Source organism: Carettochelys insculpta, chromosome 8 (genome assembly GCF_033958435.1).
Source record: "Carettochelys insculpta isolate YL-2023 chromosome 8, ASM3395843v1, whole genome shotgun sequence".
In the NCBI taxonomy this organism is placed as follows: Eukaryota; Metazoa; Chordata; order Testudines; family Carettochelyidae; genus Carettochelys; species Carettochelys insculpta.
In genome coordinates, this window is record NC_134144.1 from 9,707,527 (window position 1) to 9,725,987 (window position 18,461).

Genomic DNA, 18,461 nt, shown 5'->3' on the forward strand with positions numbered 1-18,461 from the left:
CGCGTTTCTTTTCGACCTTGGGGGCGGAGGGGGGTGTCGACAAAAGCCATTCGCAGAGCGGGAGTCATTTCAAGGGAAATACCCTCGTCTCGCCTTTCCCTGCACGGCAATACGCACACACCGCAGATTTTTTTGCCATGAAAAAGTTTTTTGAAAATAAAGAAACAAACGCAAGCATCACCACGCCCACACAGTGCTGGAAAGCAAACGCCACTGGCAGCAGGCCAGGTTTATGACACCGCCACTGCCAACAGCACCCGTTGCGGTAGCACCTCTGGATGACAGCAGCCTGGGCTGGCTGCTCTGGGCCAGTCTCAGCAGCCTTGTGGACAAGACGCTCTGTAGCCCCTTCACATCAGTGCCAGACGTTAAAATGGGCCAAACTAAAACCCTGGGCCCGAACACCCTGATCTGGGGGTAATTTGGAGCCAAGCTCAGTGCGTATCCATCTCGGTCAGCCACTTTTTTTATCCCGCTGTATGATTAGGCCAACTTTTCTCCTCAGCTGGAGATTCTGAGCCCTCATTAGTCTCATTAACGGTCTCCCACAGGCTGCTGTTACTTGCGCGCAGCTTTGCTTCTTGCTCCAGGCGACTAGGATCACATTACGCCCAGCAAGAGACGCGGAGGGTTCACCGTGTTCGGCTGTAGCAGCACGAACAGCAAGCAGCCCCGTGGCACTTGAAAGACTAACAAATATATTAGGGCTTGAGCGTCCGTGGGTCTGGCCCACTTCCTCGGCATGGGGGACGTGATGGCGCCACACAAGCAGAGCCTGGTGGCCCCGTTCTTAGCCTGTGCTTCTCCCCAGTCTTCTCTCTGCCAAGAACATCAGCTCTGGGTTGGTATTGATGTGGCCCAGTAGTGAGCTGCTCATCCCAACATGCCTGAAAGGCAGAGGCTGGCCTCCCTCTGGTCCCAGCGGGGAACTGAGGTACGGACATCTAGCACTAGATTTGCTCTGAGAGGGAGCTGATGAGTTGATTCGCAAGAGGGGACAACTGGATAAAAAACTCTTCAGTCTCTGCTGCCTGCTCACATGCCCAACGCCATGCAGGGGGTCTCTGACAGTGCCTTAAGCATGAGATTGGCCAACCTCTCCCAGCCTATCAGCTTTTTTTCTTTCTCCAACCTCATTATGTTGCTGTTCCCCTAGCCAAGATTATTGGGTTGCAGGTGTTGAGGTTAGGGCTGGAACCTGGCTCTTGGCCATCCAGGCAGAACGGCTGCTGCGACTGCAAGGGAAGAGTCTGATCTTGTGCCAGACCGACTCAGTGGGAATGAATGGCGTTACTGCAGAAATACTCCAATATATGTGACGTGAGACAATGGCCCTTACCCACTGGCTATGGAAGCTGCTTTGCTCCCTTGGCCTCTCACTGTTCATGTCTTATCATATCATAGAACACTAGAACTGGTAGGGACTTTGGCGGAGGGGTGTCATCAAGTCCAGTCCCTGCCCTCACAGGAGGACCTATTACCCTCTGGATCTACCCTGATGGGTGTCTGTCTAACCTGCTCGTAAATATCTCCACTGATGGAGAGTCCACAACCTCCCTTGGCAATGTACTCCAGTGTTTGACCACCCTGACAGTTAGAAACTTTTTCCTAATGTCCAACCTAAACCTCCCTTGCTGCAGTTTAAGTCCATTGCCTCTTGTCCTATCCTCAGAGGCCAAGGAGAAGAATTTTTCTCCCTCCTTGTAACCCTCTTTTAGGTGCTCAAAAGCCGCTGTCGTGTCCCCTCTCAGCCTTCTCTTGCCTAAACTAAACAAGCCCAGTTCTTTCAGTCTTCACTCATAGCTCATGTGCTCTAGACCTTTAATCGTTCTTGTTGCTCTTCTCTGGAATTTTGTCCAGTTTCTCCACATCGTTCCTGAAATGCGGTACCCAACGCCAGACACAATCCTCCAACTGAGGCTTGAGTAGAGCGGCAGAATGGCTTCTCGCGTCTTGCTCACCCCACACCTGTTAATGCCACCCAGGATCATGTTTGCTTTTTTTGCAACAGTGTCACACAGCTGACTCATACTCCACTTGTGGTGCAGTATAACCCTTGGATCCCTTTCTGCAGTACTCCTTGCCAGACGGTCATGTGCCTGGCTTTGTATTGCAGTTGAAGACAACAACCAGGTGTGTCCAGACTTGGTCCCCCTACGATTATCCTATCCCAGGCTCTGCTATGCCACCAAACAGCTGCCCATCCCAGCCTCCATGGACGTAGCGCACTGTGGTTCTCAGTCCCGTCTTGTTTCCCATTGCTCCGAGGCAGAAAGAGGAGTGTGAAAGTCCAGTTCATTTAGGGCTCTTTTAAACGCAGCAGAGCACCAGGGCGCCAGGCTCCACTGAGGTTTTGTTTGTGTTCTTTTCCCATGAGTATTTAAGTGGTGCCCCCCATCACATACTCTCCTCGGCCGCTGAGCTCTTGAGTGTCTTGGCACTTTGAGACTGTTCCTTTAGTCCCCTCCATCACGCCCACTAAAAATCATTATTTTTCTCTCGTATAGTTACGAATTTTCCATCCGCTCGGCACAAACAAGCGGCGGGAGAAGCTTGTGTGTGTCTCTGCGTTCCACGCCTTGTCGTCTTCTTTCTATTGCGGGGGCGCCCTGATTGGAGCAGACCCCCCGTCCCCCACCCCGCCTCCCCAACTGCAGGATTGTCACCGCCAATTAGTGCCTTGTTAGGGCACACAATGGTGCTGTAGCCAGTGGGACGGGCAGCTTTTGTGCGTCTCCAGTCGGCCGTGGGGGCAGTCAAGATTCATTTAGGACCTTACACAACACAGACAGAAAATACTATCAGAAAAGCAGAGGGAAAATAAGAGAAGCAGAAGAAGGGGAGAGGGGAGCGGGCAGGGGAATCGGCTATTCAAGGCTTAAGACAAGCTCATGAAAGCCCCAAGAGCCAGCGTCACATTGAAGGCACCCCGTTGGAACACAAAAAGGAACTAGGGTTTAATAGTAATTAGAGGGCTAACTGTGCAAAGAACACTAGGCCCTTTTAGTGGATTGTTCCAACTTTTACCTCTTCCTTCCCCGGCTTACAAATGGGACTGGGGGGAGAGAGAGCAAAGCTATGGGACTAGGAGCTGTCAGCACTCTGTTCCCCATGCATTCTGTGGAAGGCTATTCAGGGCTGCTTTTTGACAGGTAAATTGGATTTTCTTCGCTGCCGCTTGTAGCCAATTACACAGGGGATCTTTGCAGCCGGAACGGGCCGGAGGTACAGCTTGGGAGTCAACGTTTTGCTTAAGTATTGGAGGGGTTTTGCTTGTTTCAAGGACTTTAAGAGCGGCCCCGGCCCTTTTTGCAGCCTGGGGAAGGACGCACAGCGGCCGAGCCTCTGCCACTTTTAACCGGGGCGCTTCTCGTGCTTTTCATCAGCACGACGTACTTCTAGAGGAGCTTTTTTTGTGTTTTCTTTTACTTGTAAAATAAACAGAACGTTAAAGTTTTCACTTGTGGCTTTTCAGGAATTCAGCTGGGGCCAGAGGTGGCAGCAACTCTGAATTGGTCCCATCAGTTCAAGGGCTAAGATTTCCACGTTGGTTAAAAAGCAAACAAACCCAACCCCGCCTTGTGCTTAGAGCTTCGTACAACTTTGCTCAGCGTGGCAGCCTGAGAGGCTGTTCTGAGATGAGCCTGGGGTGGGTTTGGTCACAGAGTTCCCCCTGAGGCCCTCACTTGATCACAATACTGCTCCCTAAGGTGCCCCACCACTCTGTCCCTCTGGTCCCCTCAGCAAAGCACAGCCTACAGCCGAGCAACACAGCCGCTGAGAGCAGCTCAGCTCTGAGCAGGCTGAGCCGTAGAAAGGTGACACAGGCCAATGGGGCCTGGACCCTGCATAAATCCGTCTCACTCTGCAGAAAAAAATTTTACACAGCGCAAGCTCACAAAGTGTTCGTCCCCTTTAGCAATGAACGAGAGCCATGCACAGCTGCCCCCACCCCCACCCCAGCCCACCTCGGTAAAGGTTACTTACATTGGGATTAAGCCTAAACAAAAGTGAGTTTGATTGAATATGAAAAGCAGGATTTGAGAGGTTGCAAGCGAGAACTGTCCGGGTGGTTAAGCACCAGAATACATTGCCTAAGGAGGTTGCGGCCTTGCCAGCCCTGGAGACTTTTTAAGAGCAAGTTAGATACACGCGTGTCCGGGATGAGCTAGGTGGTGATTGGTCCTGCCATGCGTTCAGGGGCTTGGACTTACTGGCCTCTCATGGTCCCTTCCAGTGCTAGTGAGCTGTGATTCTATGATGTGTGTTGCGTGGGGCTAGGGCAGGCGGCAGTGGGGGGTTGGGGGTTGAGTTATTTCTGGGTCTGTGTTTGGGTTCAGGCTGGAGCCCAGACTCTGGAAACCTCCCATAGACAGAGCCTTGGAGGCAGTGTTCCCTGCAAGCTGAACACTTGGGCAGCGGCCCAGGTGCCTCCCAGCTGATTAGCAGAGTGTCCCCAGCCAGCCACATGTGTTTCTATTGGTGGTGCACCTCTGCGCCTGCCTCGGTGAACATAACAAAATTTATTCCACCCTGGGATGGAAAAAATTAGTGGGACCACTGCTTCCAAGCCCAGGTCAGCCGACTCAGGCCAGCATGTGTGTGACTGACAGCTGGCTGGGCTAGGGACAAAGAACAAGGGAGATGAGGCTGAAATGTTGTACCACCACATTATGGAAATATGGTTTTGGAAATGAAGCTACCTAACTTGAATGTGCTTTATGGAAAAACCTGGCATGTAACCTGTCATTGGAGAGCTCATCAGTCCCTGAATGTGTATATTCTATTTGCGTGCCTGTATCGTTCCTGCGTTTGAAGTTAGAAATATAAGGTATAAACCAGTGTATATAGCTAGATGTGCAAATGACGGCCATTAGCAGTATTCAAGGCACTTAATTGCCTGGTACTCGCAACAATGATCTGTGAATAGTCTTGTTCTTCCTGCAAGTCTGACCTATGGTTGGTTCTGCCAAGAGGAGTGGCCGGGTCACCTGCTGTTGGAACCTGAACACAAAGGATTCTCCAGCTTGGGCAAAATCTGTTTAAAGGCAGAGACCCAAACAACTGGGCAGTTGGCAGTTGCCAGGCACCCCTGGCTCACTACCTATGTGACTGATGGAAATATCTTAGAATGAACAAGGGGAAGGATCAGGCCCAAAGGAGGAGGCTGCCTCACTTGTGAGAGAAAATAATTAAAACTACTGTTAGGGTACGGAATTGCATTTACCAAGTTTCATGCATCTGATGAAGCGGGTCTTTGCCCATGGAAGCTTAAGTTTCAAAACATCTGTTAGTCTATAAGGTGCCACAGGACTTCTTGTTGTTTTTGAAGATACAGACTAACTCGGCTAGCCCACTAATATAAGTTTCTCAGTATATGAGGCAGAGCTTGCATATTGTGTTTCATTTGGCAGCGTAACTTACTTTTTACTGTTAGTCTATAAGGTGCCACAAGACTTCTTGTTTTTGAAGATACAAACTAACTTGGCTACCTCTCTGTTATTTTGATCTGTTTGTTCTCACTTGCAACCACTTAAAGCCTATGACCTTTGAGATAAACAATGTGACACACTAGGTCTCAGCTCCAAGCATTCCTTGAGTGTTTCAAGGACGTTAAAAGCTCACCCTGAGCATCTGAAGTGTCTGATCTTGGCAGAATGTCTAGAGGTCCTAGGAGGCTGGTCCAGGAGCAAGCTATATCTGATGTTCACTAACTGGCCCATCTAAATTAGCAGTTGCAAATATTTCTGTTGTGTTCGGGGGGTGGACTAGATTTGCAGCCGTGACTGCTGATTTTGGCTGTCATTGGGTTTGGATGGTCAAGGTGAGATATCTCAAGGGGCCTTGTTTTCAGAAGGTGGGTGCCTCCACTTTTCTGAGAAACAGGCCACTTTATGGTGGCTCAAGATGGGCACCCTAAGTCACTCACTTCAGAAAATCAAAGTCATAGCCTCTGGAACAAGCTAGGGTATAAACGGGGCCTGCATGTGCTTTTAGATAACATCATTTTTAGGAGAGTGTGGATTGACATTGGGTTTTTGGAATACAGTTGACATCTGATCTCAACTATGACCATTGTTAGCATCTTTGTCTTAGATTTTTATGGCCCGACAGGCCCACTGGGTCAATTAACTTGATCTCCAGTACACAACAGGCTGTTTCTCCTGCACTGAGCCCACTAACCTGAATCATTTGAAAACACCAGAAAGAATCTGTTCCATCTCTTGATTAGTTACATCTATTGATTGTTTGTTCCAAAGGTTGAGTGATCACCCTCTGCTGCTTAAAAATGTGGGCCTTCTTTCTACTTTGAATATTAACTTCCAGCCAGCAGTTCTTGTTTTGCCTTTCTTTACTGGATAAGACACTTTTAGCACCCAGGATTTTCTCCTTGTGAAGTAGGGTGACCAGATAACATGGCTACCTCTCCGTTATAGATAGGAAGTGTGAATAATCAGGCCAGGGCTGGGGTGAAATAGACACCTCTATAAGAAAAAGCCTCAAATATAGCAAGATTCATGACGGCGTCCATAAAATCAGGACATCTGGTCACCCCACTGTGAAGGTGCTTATTCACCATTCCTGAAACTTAAGACTGAGCATAAAGACTGGGAAAGTAAGTGCATTGCCAAATTATTCTGGTTTGAAACATGGTCTGAAAGCTTTGTGCTACGTGCTTTGCCTATCTGACTCAAAAAGCTGGTGCTAATTTGTAAGGTAAAAGAATGAAATGAAAATACTAAAAACTGCTTTGGTCTAAAATCATAGCAAGTACTCACTGGCTTATCTTGTTATTCCTTCATACAGGGACTGGATAACTCCAAGAGCTGAGATGCAGCCTTGTGATCGTCAGCTGGCGTAAATCAGTGGTGCTCTCAGGAAGTCAATGACGCTGTGCTATTTAGAACCTGCTGAGCATCTGGCCGTAGGTCAGCGAGTCAAATCCAGCACAAGTCATTGCTGACCAGAACTTCTTGTTGCCAGCTGACGGCTGCTCGGCAGGATCTGAGAACGGGTCCACGCTAGACCTGAAAGTCGATCTTGGATGTGCAATTCCAGCTATAACAATTGCGCAATTGGAACGAATAGAACTAAGATCATTTTATCAGGCCATCCTCACAAGTCTAAGGAGTACCAGGGTTGACTGCCAAGCCCCAGTGATTCAATTTAGTGCATTCCCCACATGGCATGCTAAATCGAGCCCCAGAAATATAGCCATAACCTGAGAAATGAGCCATTGGGCATCAGCCCATTTCCAAAGAAAACCCCCACCTCAGCCGTTTGCTGTCACCTTTGCAGCATTGTCATGCCACATGGAGCAAAATTTGAGTGAGCCATGAGACTTGAGCTAGTCTGGCCACCCAAAAAGCTGTCCTCGCTGTTCACACATTGGTGGGACGGAGCACTGGAAGGAGCTTTTGGATTTTAGGCTTCAATGTGGCAACTCTTCTGAGAGCCACAATGCTTTACAGCTTGGTTTCGAAACATACAAATTGCTACCCAACATAAACTCCCTTGCTGCTTAAAAATCCCAAATCAGCAAGCTATTTCGCAGTGCAAAGGAACCAGAATAACCTCTTTTCATGAAACGTTTCACAAGCTTTAGCAATATCCATTTCAGACCCAGACAACGCCGTATTTAAACAATCATTACAGTCTTTTGGGTAAATAACACATTTTAAAAAATGTTCTAAATACACAATAGGCCCTAACCCAACAGACCCTAATTGCTTTGAAAGAGCCATTAGATTCTCTCAAGTCAATAGACTGGGGGGAGAGGGTTAAAGTCACTGGCCATCTACTTACATAAGTCACAATTTTAAAGTCCATAAATAAGTATTTACACAATGAACATTCAGGGCCTTGCAAGCGCTCTAATAATTTATCATGTCACACTCAGCAGGGAAGCATTTCTCTTTCTTAAGGGCCAGAGTAAGACAACATTTTAAATCACAGTTTGATATTCCAAAAAAGTACACATAAGAAATGAGTCAGGCTGTGACGTACCACAGCTAGGTAGCAGGAAGACCAAAGGCAGAGCGCATATGCCACCCTTAGTGGCCACATTGTTGTTTATCTTGGTGGTATGCCCGGCCCTCACCTGTATGAAATGTCATGCGCAAAGCTGCCTAGTTGTCGAACATGCTGTTAAGGTAGTAGACTGGGGCTCTGGCTACAATGTTCAGAAGTAACGGGGGAGGCCTTGGCTTCAGATTTATAAACCACTCCCTCTGATTCAGCTGAACAGTCAGCCTCTGCACACAAAGAACGGGTTGCTCAGCCCAAGGCCTCACATTACTCAGGTGAAGAAAGGCCGGGAAGTGAGACAACATTTGAGCAGGGAAGCCAAGCGTCATTATTTAGCTGCAGTCTGTACATGCATTCCAGATATCCAGGTGCTGAGTGTGTAGATACAGATAATGTGTCTTTCAATAGAGGCAGCAGAGCTGTACATATGCATTATGTAACAATAAAATAAATCGTAGAATCATAGGGTTGGAAGAGCCCTCAGGAGGTCAGTCAGTCTAGCTAACTGCTCAAACCAGGACCAATCCCAACTGAGCCATCCCAGCCAGGACTGAAAAACCTCTAGGAATGGAAATTCTGCCATCTCTCAAGGTAATGTGTTCCAGTGCTTCCCCACCCTCCTAGTGAAACAGGTTTTTTTCCGAAGACCTCCTCGCCCACTGTAACTTGAGACCATTGCTCCTCATTTGGCCATCCATCTCCCCTGAAAACAGCCCCTCTCCAGCCTCTTTGGAAACCCTCTTCAAATAGTTGAAGGCTTTTACCAAATCCCCGCTCGCTCTTCTCGTCTGTAGACTAAATAACCCCAAATCCCTCAGCCTGTTCTCATAGGTCATGTGTTCCAGCCCCCTAATCATTTTTGTTGCTCTTCACTGCACTTCTTCAGTGAGTCCACATCCTTTCTGTAATGGGGGGAGACTCAGAATTGGACGCAATACTCCAGATGTGGCCTCACCTGTACCAAATAAAGAGGAATAACCACTTCCCTAGATTTGCTGGCATTGCTCTTACTAATGCACCCCAGTATGCAGTTAGCCTTCTAGGCTTACAAGGCACATTCTTGACTCATGACCATCTTCTCATCCACTGTAATCCCCAGATCCTTTTCTGCAGAACTGCTGCTTGGCCAGTTAGTCTCCAACCTGTCACAGTGCTTGGGATTCTTCCCTCCCAAGTGCAGGAGTCTTCACTTGTCCTTGTTAAACCTCATCAGATTTCTTGCATGTCTTTCTTTCAAGTCACGGCTAAGAGGGCAGTGCCTAAGGGCCTAGCAAGCACTGGGGTGCTAGGCACTGCGCGGACAGAGGAGGGGACAGTCTTTGCCTTAGAGTTTAGGAAGTAAATAAGCCAGACAGACCCAGGATGAGGGAAGGGATAGGACAAGAGGGAACAAGGTGCTGGCAACCAATGGCGTCATATAGGTTCCACTTGGACAGGGGGAGACAGGTGGTTAATGAAGCATTTAGAAAAGGAAGGAAGACAAAGTTGGGGAGAAGAGAGTAAGAAGGGCCAACGTGAAGAAATTGTGGTGGGGCCAATCAGCACAAGGCAAGAAACAGAGCAGTCAAAGCAGTAGGACATTCTGCGACTGTCCACAGTTGCCCCTCCCACACTGCTTTGTTGGCTTCTGCTCTGGCTTAGGGGATTTTCTGGCTAGTGCCTTGCTGCAGTTTTGCCCTAAGGTGACATGGCGGGAGGTGGGGGCAGAACCTCCATGATGGACCTTCTTCACTCTTGTCTTGCACCCGGACAAACCGAACAGCAGAGGAGAGTGGGCTGGGCTGGGGAGGTTCAACCTCGACAGCTCTGTGTAGCGGGCACCTTTCCCCCGTGGCTAGCACCAGTTCTGCTGTGCTGCCTTGAGCAAGAGTGGAATTGGCCCATCTCACAATTGTTTAGCACCATTTCAACTAATCCTCTTCGGAGCAGGTCTAATTGTCACAGTACTTAAAAAGATGGTGGCAACCAGCAAATAAGCTACACTGGGGCTTGCAGTGTTAATGCAAGCCATAATGTGCTAATGCATCATTAACTGAGACAGGAATTATCTGTAAAACTCCACCAGCGTAGATGAGGGTCAGGGCAGGTATCTTCAAACAAAGCAAAATGAATTAGATTATCCCTGGGGATAGCTACAAAAATCCCAGCATACCATCGTCAAGGTAATTATTTGAGTTAATGCTGGTAGGTTAACAAAAAATCAATAATAGACTCAAATACAGAAGTGCTTGCCAGCTGATGTGTCTCATTCTAACCAGCAACAGCTTCCCCCTCCGGGAGAATAAATTACCAACAACAGTGATGCTCGGACCTCAGTGATTCAGGTGCCTAATTAGTGATCACCATCACCCAGAAAAGCCACAGTTGTGTGAATTTAGTGGTTTATTCTCTACCTATCTGTCAACAACCTTTTCTCACAGCAAAATGTCTGACCAAGTATTGTACAAGTGGCTAATAATATAGTAAAAGCATCCTGATTGCTTAATAACTTAGGTTGGTTAATAATTAAATTACCCGGGGTTTTAATACCCCAGGTGCTGCAAAGAGCTTCACGAGACATATTAAAGAGCCACTTCTCCCAGACTTCAGTCAATGCACCACTGATTTTTCTACAGTTACTAGGTCTGTGGTTAGGAACTCAGAGAGTGTCAACCTATGTCAGCATTCTCCTGCTAGCCCTGGAAGGAAAGTTACGACTTCCAAACAGAAACCGTTGGTGGAGTGGGCTACACCAACATCTTTATGATATGGGCTAAAGGTAAAGAGCTACTTTATGGAGTTACAATATTTATCAACAATGTATCTCCCCTTAGCTTGAGATGCTCTTTGGGGCAGGACGTCTCTTTTTATTCCATGCTTCTAGGGCCTACCATGCTAGGAAGGTATTTGTATTGTTCTTAATGCATGAGGTTCACCTATGTTACTGTAGCACTGACAAGTAACTCTATCAGATGTGTTCGTTTTCATACAATGTAACAAAACAGCAGAAATGTAGCACTTTAAAGACTAAGCGATTTATTCAGTGACGAGCTTTTGCCGGACTGACCCACTTCATCGTAGGTCTGTCCCACGAATGCTCGTCACTGAATAAATCACTTGCTTAGTCTTTAAAGTGCTACATTTCTGCTGTTTTGTTTTGTTGGCATGCAGGCCAACACAGCTACCTCTCTGTTACTATTCAACATTGATACAATATGTAATCCTAATACAGATATTTTGGTGTGTATTAAAAACAAAAACAAAACAAAAACAAAAACCCCCAACAGATGCCTGCTAGATTTCAAGTATCCCTGGCATAGAAAATATAGCAACATTTACAGAATTAGATGCATCTGATCCAGGAACAAAAACTTGCAACAAAGTAACAGCTGATAGAACTGGGCGCCAGAACTGTTTCGTTAACCCTACTAACTCACACAGATACATGCTCCATACTATAGTCTACCAAACCTACTGGCCCAAGAAAATACACCTGAGACTGAAAAATGCTAACAAAAAAGAAGGGAATTCCTTCTGCAGTGGCTTTACATCCAGCAATTCCTACTTATGTAGTGAATATGCAGAAGAAGGCCCTCTGCCATCTACCATAGCTTGGATAAAGAACCAAAGGCGAAAATGTTATTTCCGATGACTGTTAACTGCCACACTCCTAACTTACAGAAACTCATGAGTGGGCTGAATGGAGAAAGTTGTGATTCCTGCCCAGAGTGTGCTATTTAAAAGAAGAGTGACTTGTAATGTGGCCACAGCTGGCTTCTGCATTAGCTTCAGCTCAGCCAAAACTTATCTTGACAGCACGCTATGGCTGTACTTTGTCATTGTGTCAGTGTAGCAAACCCAGAAAATGATACGTGAGCCAAGACAACAATGAGTTATGGGACGGGCTTAGAAAGCGCAGCTCTGCTATAACTCCAGCAAAACTTGCTCTGCTGGGGACTAAACATTTACATCAGTGCTGGACGGCTGCTTGACTTCAGTTACAAGTCACTGGGTTTGCTGCAGGAATTACTGGGTGAAATCTGTGGCTGACATTATACAAGATTTTAGACCAGGGGTCTGCAACCTGCGGCTCTGGAGCCCCATGGACCTATTTGTGACTCCCGATGCTATAATTGTAAAGTAAAAAAAACAACCCTCCTGATTGTTTTTGAGAAACGGTGAATGGCTAAAAGCCCAACAGTGAACAACGCGTAGCTAAATAGCAAGCAATATGTGCGCTTGAAATGTTGGATAACTCTGCCTTTCATATGTGCAGTGCATTGTGGGATATGATACCACCGCTGTGTTTTGATCACGTTGCAAAGAAGTCTTTATTCACCTGTATTGTTGCTCTTGAATTATTAAGTTTTTCCCCGCATTTGAAAAAGAATAAACTGGCTTTTCTCTGAACATTTGGATGGCCATGACCACACCCTACCACAGTCTCGGCACTTAGGAAGTACACTGAAGACTACCATAGAAGTACCAGCAAGTGGTATAGACATCAGATAACGAATGGTTTCCCCAGTGCTATGGCACTGTGAAAACTAGCCACTGGGCTGCCTGTTTTTACCTCCAGCAGAAAGCAAAATCTGGATCTTATTTGAGTTTTTCCTTCCGTGGGGTGCCTCTGTTTGGCTGGTTGCTGGTTAGACTCTCGGGATGGGAGCTCTGCAGCGATTACAGTGGAAGGAGAAGAGAAAGCTGCCCCTGCACAAGCAAAGTGGGAGAAGCTGAGGGGAAGAGCACAGCTCACCCATGTCGACTTGCTGGCGGCAGATCACTAGTGGGTTGGTGCTGTCCTTCCCCGTGCCGAATTGCTGTTGGGGCCTGGCTGCTCAAGGCCCCTGCTTTAGCACTGCTCTAGGCAGTCCAAAATGACTTTCTGAAGATTTCCCAGCCTGTCTCTTGGTGATCCTGTTAGCTGGCAGCAGAGGATTTGGCCATATCTGTTTACCACTGTGCACACAATGGAGCCCTGACACTTTCAGAGCAGTCTCTCTGCTGCTGATGGTGCCATTGACAGCTGTACGCACAGCTTACAGCAGGAGCAGGAAATTAACTCCCCTGCCACTGTGCCTAGGCTACAAAAGCTGCAAGACACATTTTGTGTTAACATGATGGACTGCACAGGAAGAAACACGGCCTGCAAGGAACGAACCACGCCCCCCCCCCCCCCCCCGCAGCCAGGGCACTGCAAAACCCTATTCGCCTGCAGTGCTGCTTAGCATGGCATGCTTGGGGGCATATACACGCTGGCTTATTTATGAGCATGTTTGCTGGGGTGGGGGGGGGGGCAGAGGTTCTTACCTTAGGGTGCATTGCCTACACATCAGTTCCTATGAAAATGCACATCAGCCTGGCTCATAAGCCCACCTCTCCTGCAGCAGGCAACCAGGCAGCTCAGTCACAGACTTTTACAAACCTGCCCCCCTGAACGGGCCAGGGAAGATGCCTGCTAGCATGGTGGAGGCTGGAAAGGTGCCCAGAGGCAGGTGCTGAGCCGCAGCCTTTCCTGCTGTATATGGCGCTGGCCCAAAAGCCAGAGGGGAGCTGAGGTGCAGCCATGACCTTTGTACCCAGGCTGTGGTGCGACGGCCCGTCCAAGGCAAACAGTGGTTGCTGCTGAGCTGTCCCCAGCCCCTTCCCAGCATGACTTCCTGATGCTTTTGCCAGGAGATGGGCCAAGGTGCGCCCGTGAAACCAGTCAGGAGTCCTGTGGCCTTGGGTGGGGTGTGGGTGCAGTAAGATTTCATCGACTGGCTCTGTGTGAGCATGAAAAACAATGGGGGAGAGGGGAGTCCAGCCAGCTGCCTTCAGGGAGCGGTCCACGTTGCAAGGCAACACATGGGAACCTGCTCGCCATACCCACCGCCCTTTTCACTAACACGGCCAACGCCTCCGAACAAGTCTCACTCCGCATGAACAGCCTAGAAAATACTCTTTAAACACCCAGCGCTCTCCGTCTCCACAGGACAGCTTTGTTCCCTTTTCTATTGCTCGGCTGTGTTTCTGGGCCATTCGCTGGCCACCTGTGAGCGCTGTTGGTTCCCACAGCAAAGCTGAGCAGCACAACCTGCCAGCCAAGCAACAAAATGTTTCAGGAGGGGACACGCGACAGCCCGATATGGCAGGGGGGTCATGCTGCTGAGAGGAGTTTTCAAGGGCCAGAGCCTTGCTGGCGAGGGGTTGGTGTTAAAGTCCTCCAAGGGACAAGAGGACAAAGGCACCTCTTGGAAGGTTAATAGGTTCTACCGGACCTTAACCACCTTCTGTTCCTTCTTGCGCTCTCATTCCAGCTGCCTTAACCCAGGCTGCCCAGCGTGCCTATGAGCAGCCAATGGATGAAGCGTTGTGCTGTTTGGCGTGCCTGCGGTGACTTCACAGAGCGGGCTGGACTAAGCAGCGGGAGCGTCTGACATGGCCTACGGCAGCCGCGTTTCATTTGCGGTGGTTTTTACATCCTGTGCGGCGGGGGGGGGGGGGGGGAGTGTGTGTGTTTTGTTTGGGAAGCAAATAAAAAGTTATGGATGGGGTCAGCAAAACAGCTTTGTATGCCCCTTCTCTGCCTTTTTTGCAGGCTAGCTGGACAGGCTGCCCAGTGGGCTTTGCAGACGTGGTCTTTATTATGTTGGCCAGGGGGCATTGGAACAGAGGAGGGGAGGAACAAAAGACCATGTCCCCCCCACTTTTGAAAGAGGAGGGGCCTGGTCAGTCCACTTTTCACCCCAGGCCCAGCCCCCTGCCCTATTCCCCCTCCTCCCTCAATCAGCTGGAAGCAGAAGGAAGCCCAGGGAGACCAGGCAGCTGTGGAGCATCAAACCATGCACCTGCCTCTGGGGTGGGAATGGCCCAAGAGCAGCCTCTGACCAATGTTCCCGCTCCCCCCGCTGACCCAGGCTCAAGGCAGGTGGAGGGTCCACTGCTCCCCACAGCTGTCTGGGCAGCTCTCAGCATTGTCAGTGCAGAGCTCAGGGCTTGGGGGGGGGGGTGGGGGGGGGTGTCACTGGCCAGAGGAGACATATGGGGCAGTCACATCCACCCCTTTATATGGTGACCTTGCAGCATGGGGTGGCGCACATCATCAATGCATCTCCTGATGGTTTCAGTTCAAGACTGGCCAGCTCTCTGGACGAGTTGGGGCTTGGCCACATCTCAAATGCTTTGGCCGTGCAGCCGTAGCTCTTCTGTGTGTATCATCAATCACTCCAGTGAAGGGCGAGCCAGTTCTCCCATCACTGTAGTTCATCCACTGCCCCAAAAGGCAGCAACAAAACCCATGGAAGAATTCATCTGTCCACCTACTGCTGTCTACACCAGTGGGTAGCTCAGCTAACGGCACTGCTCAGGAGCGTGGCCTGTTCACAGTTGGGTTGACCTCGCTGTTCAGCATAGACCTGGCTCACAAGGCCAGGTACAGGAGCAGCTGGCTGCAACCCTCTAGCATCATCCTACAGGCGAGCCCGTCTGACCTTTACATCTCTGAAGTGATGCTTTGGCCGATGAGACCACAGCCTTGCTTGTGCTTTGAGGCCCAACACTGCCCTTCGTGCCTTCCAGCTGTGCTCTGTGTTGGGGCAGTTACATTGAATGGTGGAGGGATTAGCTGAGGCAATGTAACAGTACTCTGCTTGTGGTACATAGGGAGGGACCTTGTGCAATCAAGTCTGCCTCATTTCAACACTGACGCTTGTAACCTGTGCCAGTAGAGCCATTGGTGTGCCATCAGGATTGGCAGCAGGCCAGAGGCCTAGGTGAAGGCGGGATACAGTGTTTTGGGTAAGCCAAGGCAATGTCTCTCAGCGCCGCCTGTGGGCAAGGTGAAAGCATGGGTACTATCAAGTCGGGTGATTTAGCTGAAGCCGGAGTCTCGGCGTAGGTCAGGCTTAGGTAGTTCCTGTTTGCTGTGCCATATTTTACCTCCGCAAAGAGCAGGCATTTGTCATTCAGTGTTTGAGCACTCTGTTCTTGGCATGTCCTGCAGCATCCAGCAGGGTGTAACACTACTGTGGGCATTATTAGTGTATCGGGGCCACTCTGAAAGAGGGCAGAGTTAAGGATATATAATGGGTTTGGCAGGTAGTCTGGCTTTCCTGATTTGCAGACCTTTAGGTTTAGCCAAGCTCCACATCCTCAGAAAGACACAAGCCCCTTCTGGGGAAACAAGAAAATAATGGTGCCTTTCATTGCTTGGATTTAAAAAAAAAAAAATTCTCCACAGCCTTATAGACCATAGCCAAGCTGTCCCCTTCCACTGCCTCGGGCTCGCTGGCCACCAAGTGCACTGTGTGCATATAAGCCTGTCCTGTACAATAGCCTCTCCTCATTGTGTTGTTCTCGTTCTGCTCATTCAGCACACACTGGTTCTCAGGTGAGGCAGCAGTCAGCAGGCACTGAAGCTTGGTCTATACTAGGCAGGTAAGCCGATTTCAGATACCTAATTCTAGGTCCTGTTGCCCTCCCTTATGCCTCATGTTATCAAGGAGCACAGGGGTCGACTGTTGACCCCAAGATAGTTTGATTTTTTGGTGCCTCTACCAGGCATGTGAAATCGACCCCTGGAAGATCTACCCATGGTGGGGGGGTCGATGATCCATGTAGTATAGACAAGCCCTGAGTAGCTGGGGAACAGCATAAGCATCAAGTCCATGAGGATGTCTGTGTCGGAAGCGAACAGGAATGGAGAGGGAAGAGTGTGGCTGTGGGACAGTGATGAATCCCCCCCACTAGCTCCCAGTTCTCAGCTCTGCCCCTTCTTCCCATCCCACCTTTTTACAACTTCTTCCCCCCCCATCCCTTTCACTACGAACCTCCAGACACCCCTCGTTGCTTCAAGGCCCTCCATCACACCCACTAACCTGCCCAATCCCACTCCCGCCACTCTGAGCCCCCCGACATACATACCTACTGTCTCAAGACCCCCTCACCCACACCCCAGTTTCGCTCTCTTCTTTGCCATAGCATGCCCCTGGCAGGCCCGGGGAGATGGTGGGGCCATGCAGAACACAGGTAGCAGCTGGCATCAGGAAGGAGCAGGAGGCTGGAGCTGTAGAGCCGCACCCCAATCTGGATTTAGAGAACTTGTTGAAGCCATATTTTAAACCATCAGTGCCTCCACATAAACAAACACAAAACTGCTGCTCTGCTTCCATTTCCATTCAAACGACTCTTCAGGCTGGGCATTTAAAGGAAGAGGCATGTGCCAGCCAGCCAGCGTGCTCCTTTCATGATGCAAAGCATAAGGTTTGTCAGTATCTTGTGCTCCAGGTTGAAAACTGACACGGAGCCAATGTTAATCTTAAAGCGACAGCCCCACCATTTGTTTAAACAAGTTTAGCACCTAGGGCTGATTGCCCAACAAAGCACAGCCCCTACTCTTGTCTTCCATGTTTAGCAAGGGCTTTTTCAGTTATTTTTTCTTTCACTCTTGCTGCTGACGCTGTTTATTTCAACAGCAAGACCCTATTCCTACCCTCTCTTGCTGATTCACCAACACAAAGTGTAGGAGTGGTCAGGGCAGGGCTCAGCAGCCTGTCAAAAGCCTCACAGTTGGGTCAGATTTCTGGGGAGTGTCCAAATGTGCCATGGGCATTTTCCTCATCACAGCACATACCCCTTGTTATTTATTCTCTCCAGGCACTGAACTGCCATCTCCTCCAGACTGCTGCAGAGGTGCAGGTCTGGGGGAACCCCCAAAACCTGCTGCTTACTGAACAAGCACCAGTGTGCCACCAGGATATGGCTGAGCGGCTCTGGCAGCATGCTGGGGTAAAGCTGCATGGGAAAGTCAATTTAAGACACACAATTCTAGCTATGACAGTTGCGTAGCTGGAGTTGATATGTCTGTGATAGACTTTTCTGGCCATTCCCACAGTGGGAGATCAACGGGGTAAATTCTCCCGTTGACCTCCCTTACGCCTCACGACTCCTGATACTCCACACCATGGTGAGACTCGAACCTATGCCCTAAACCTAATGTCTCGGGGAAGTGTGTGTGTGGACAGCAAGGGAGTTTGGCCTAAAACCTGGACAAGAACCCAAGTTAACTCTCACACTGTAGGTGGTGGTAGCCACATCAGAGCCACTCCCTGAATAGTTACAGTAGCTCCTCACGACCACTCCAGTTGTTGGTTTGGGGGCACAGCAGGGCAATTAGACTTTGCCTCCATCTACACTTAAAATGCTGCAGCAGCACAGCCAGAGCAAATCAGTGCAGAGACTCACTAGTGACTGGAGGGGCCTTTTGGGGGATAGTTAAGTCACTTTCCCAGAGGTGAATGGAAGAATTCTTCCTTCAGACCCAGCACTGTCTACTCCTGGGATTAGGTCAGATTAATGATGTCATTCAGGTGTGTGGTTTTTATCATATTCCTGATTGATTTAGCAATGCTGGGGTCTGACTCCCCCCCAGGTTTTCAGTGTGGAACAACCGTGTGGCTGCACAGGCCCTTGGG

General features: G+C 49.2%; 1 protein-coding gene across 2 annotated transcripts in view; it reads left to right on the plus strand.

Moving 5' to 3' along the window:
- Positions 1 to 14,370, plus strand: part of PLEKHM3 (pleckstrin homology domain containing M3) — a 123,642-nt gene extending 109,272 nt beyond the window's left edge. Inside the window, exon 8 of one of the 2 annotated variants that reach the window (XM_075001896.1) lies at positions 14,307 to 14,370. In XM_075001896.1, the coding sequence (XP_074857997.1) occupies positions 14,307 to 14,340 (34 nt within the window). In that variant the 3' untranslated portion in view covers positions 14,341 to 14,370. Of the gene's footprint in view, positions 1 to 6,807; positions 9,451 to 14,306 lie in introns of those variants that run through there. The other variant, XM_075001895.1, reaches the window with a different exon arrangement.
- The last annotated feature ends 4,091 nt before the right edge of the window (positions 14,371 to 18,461 follow it).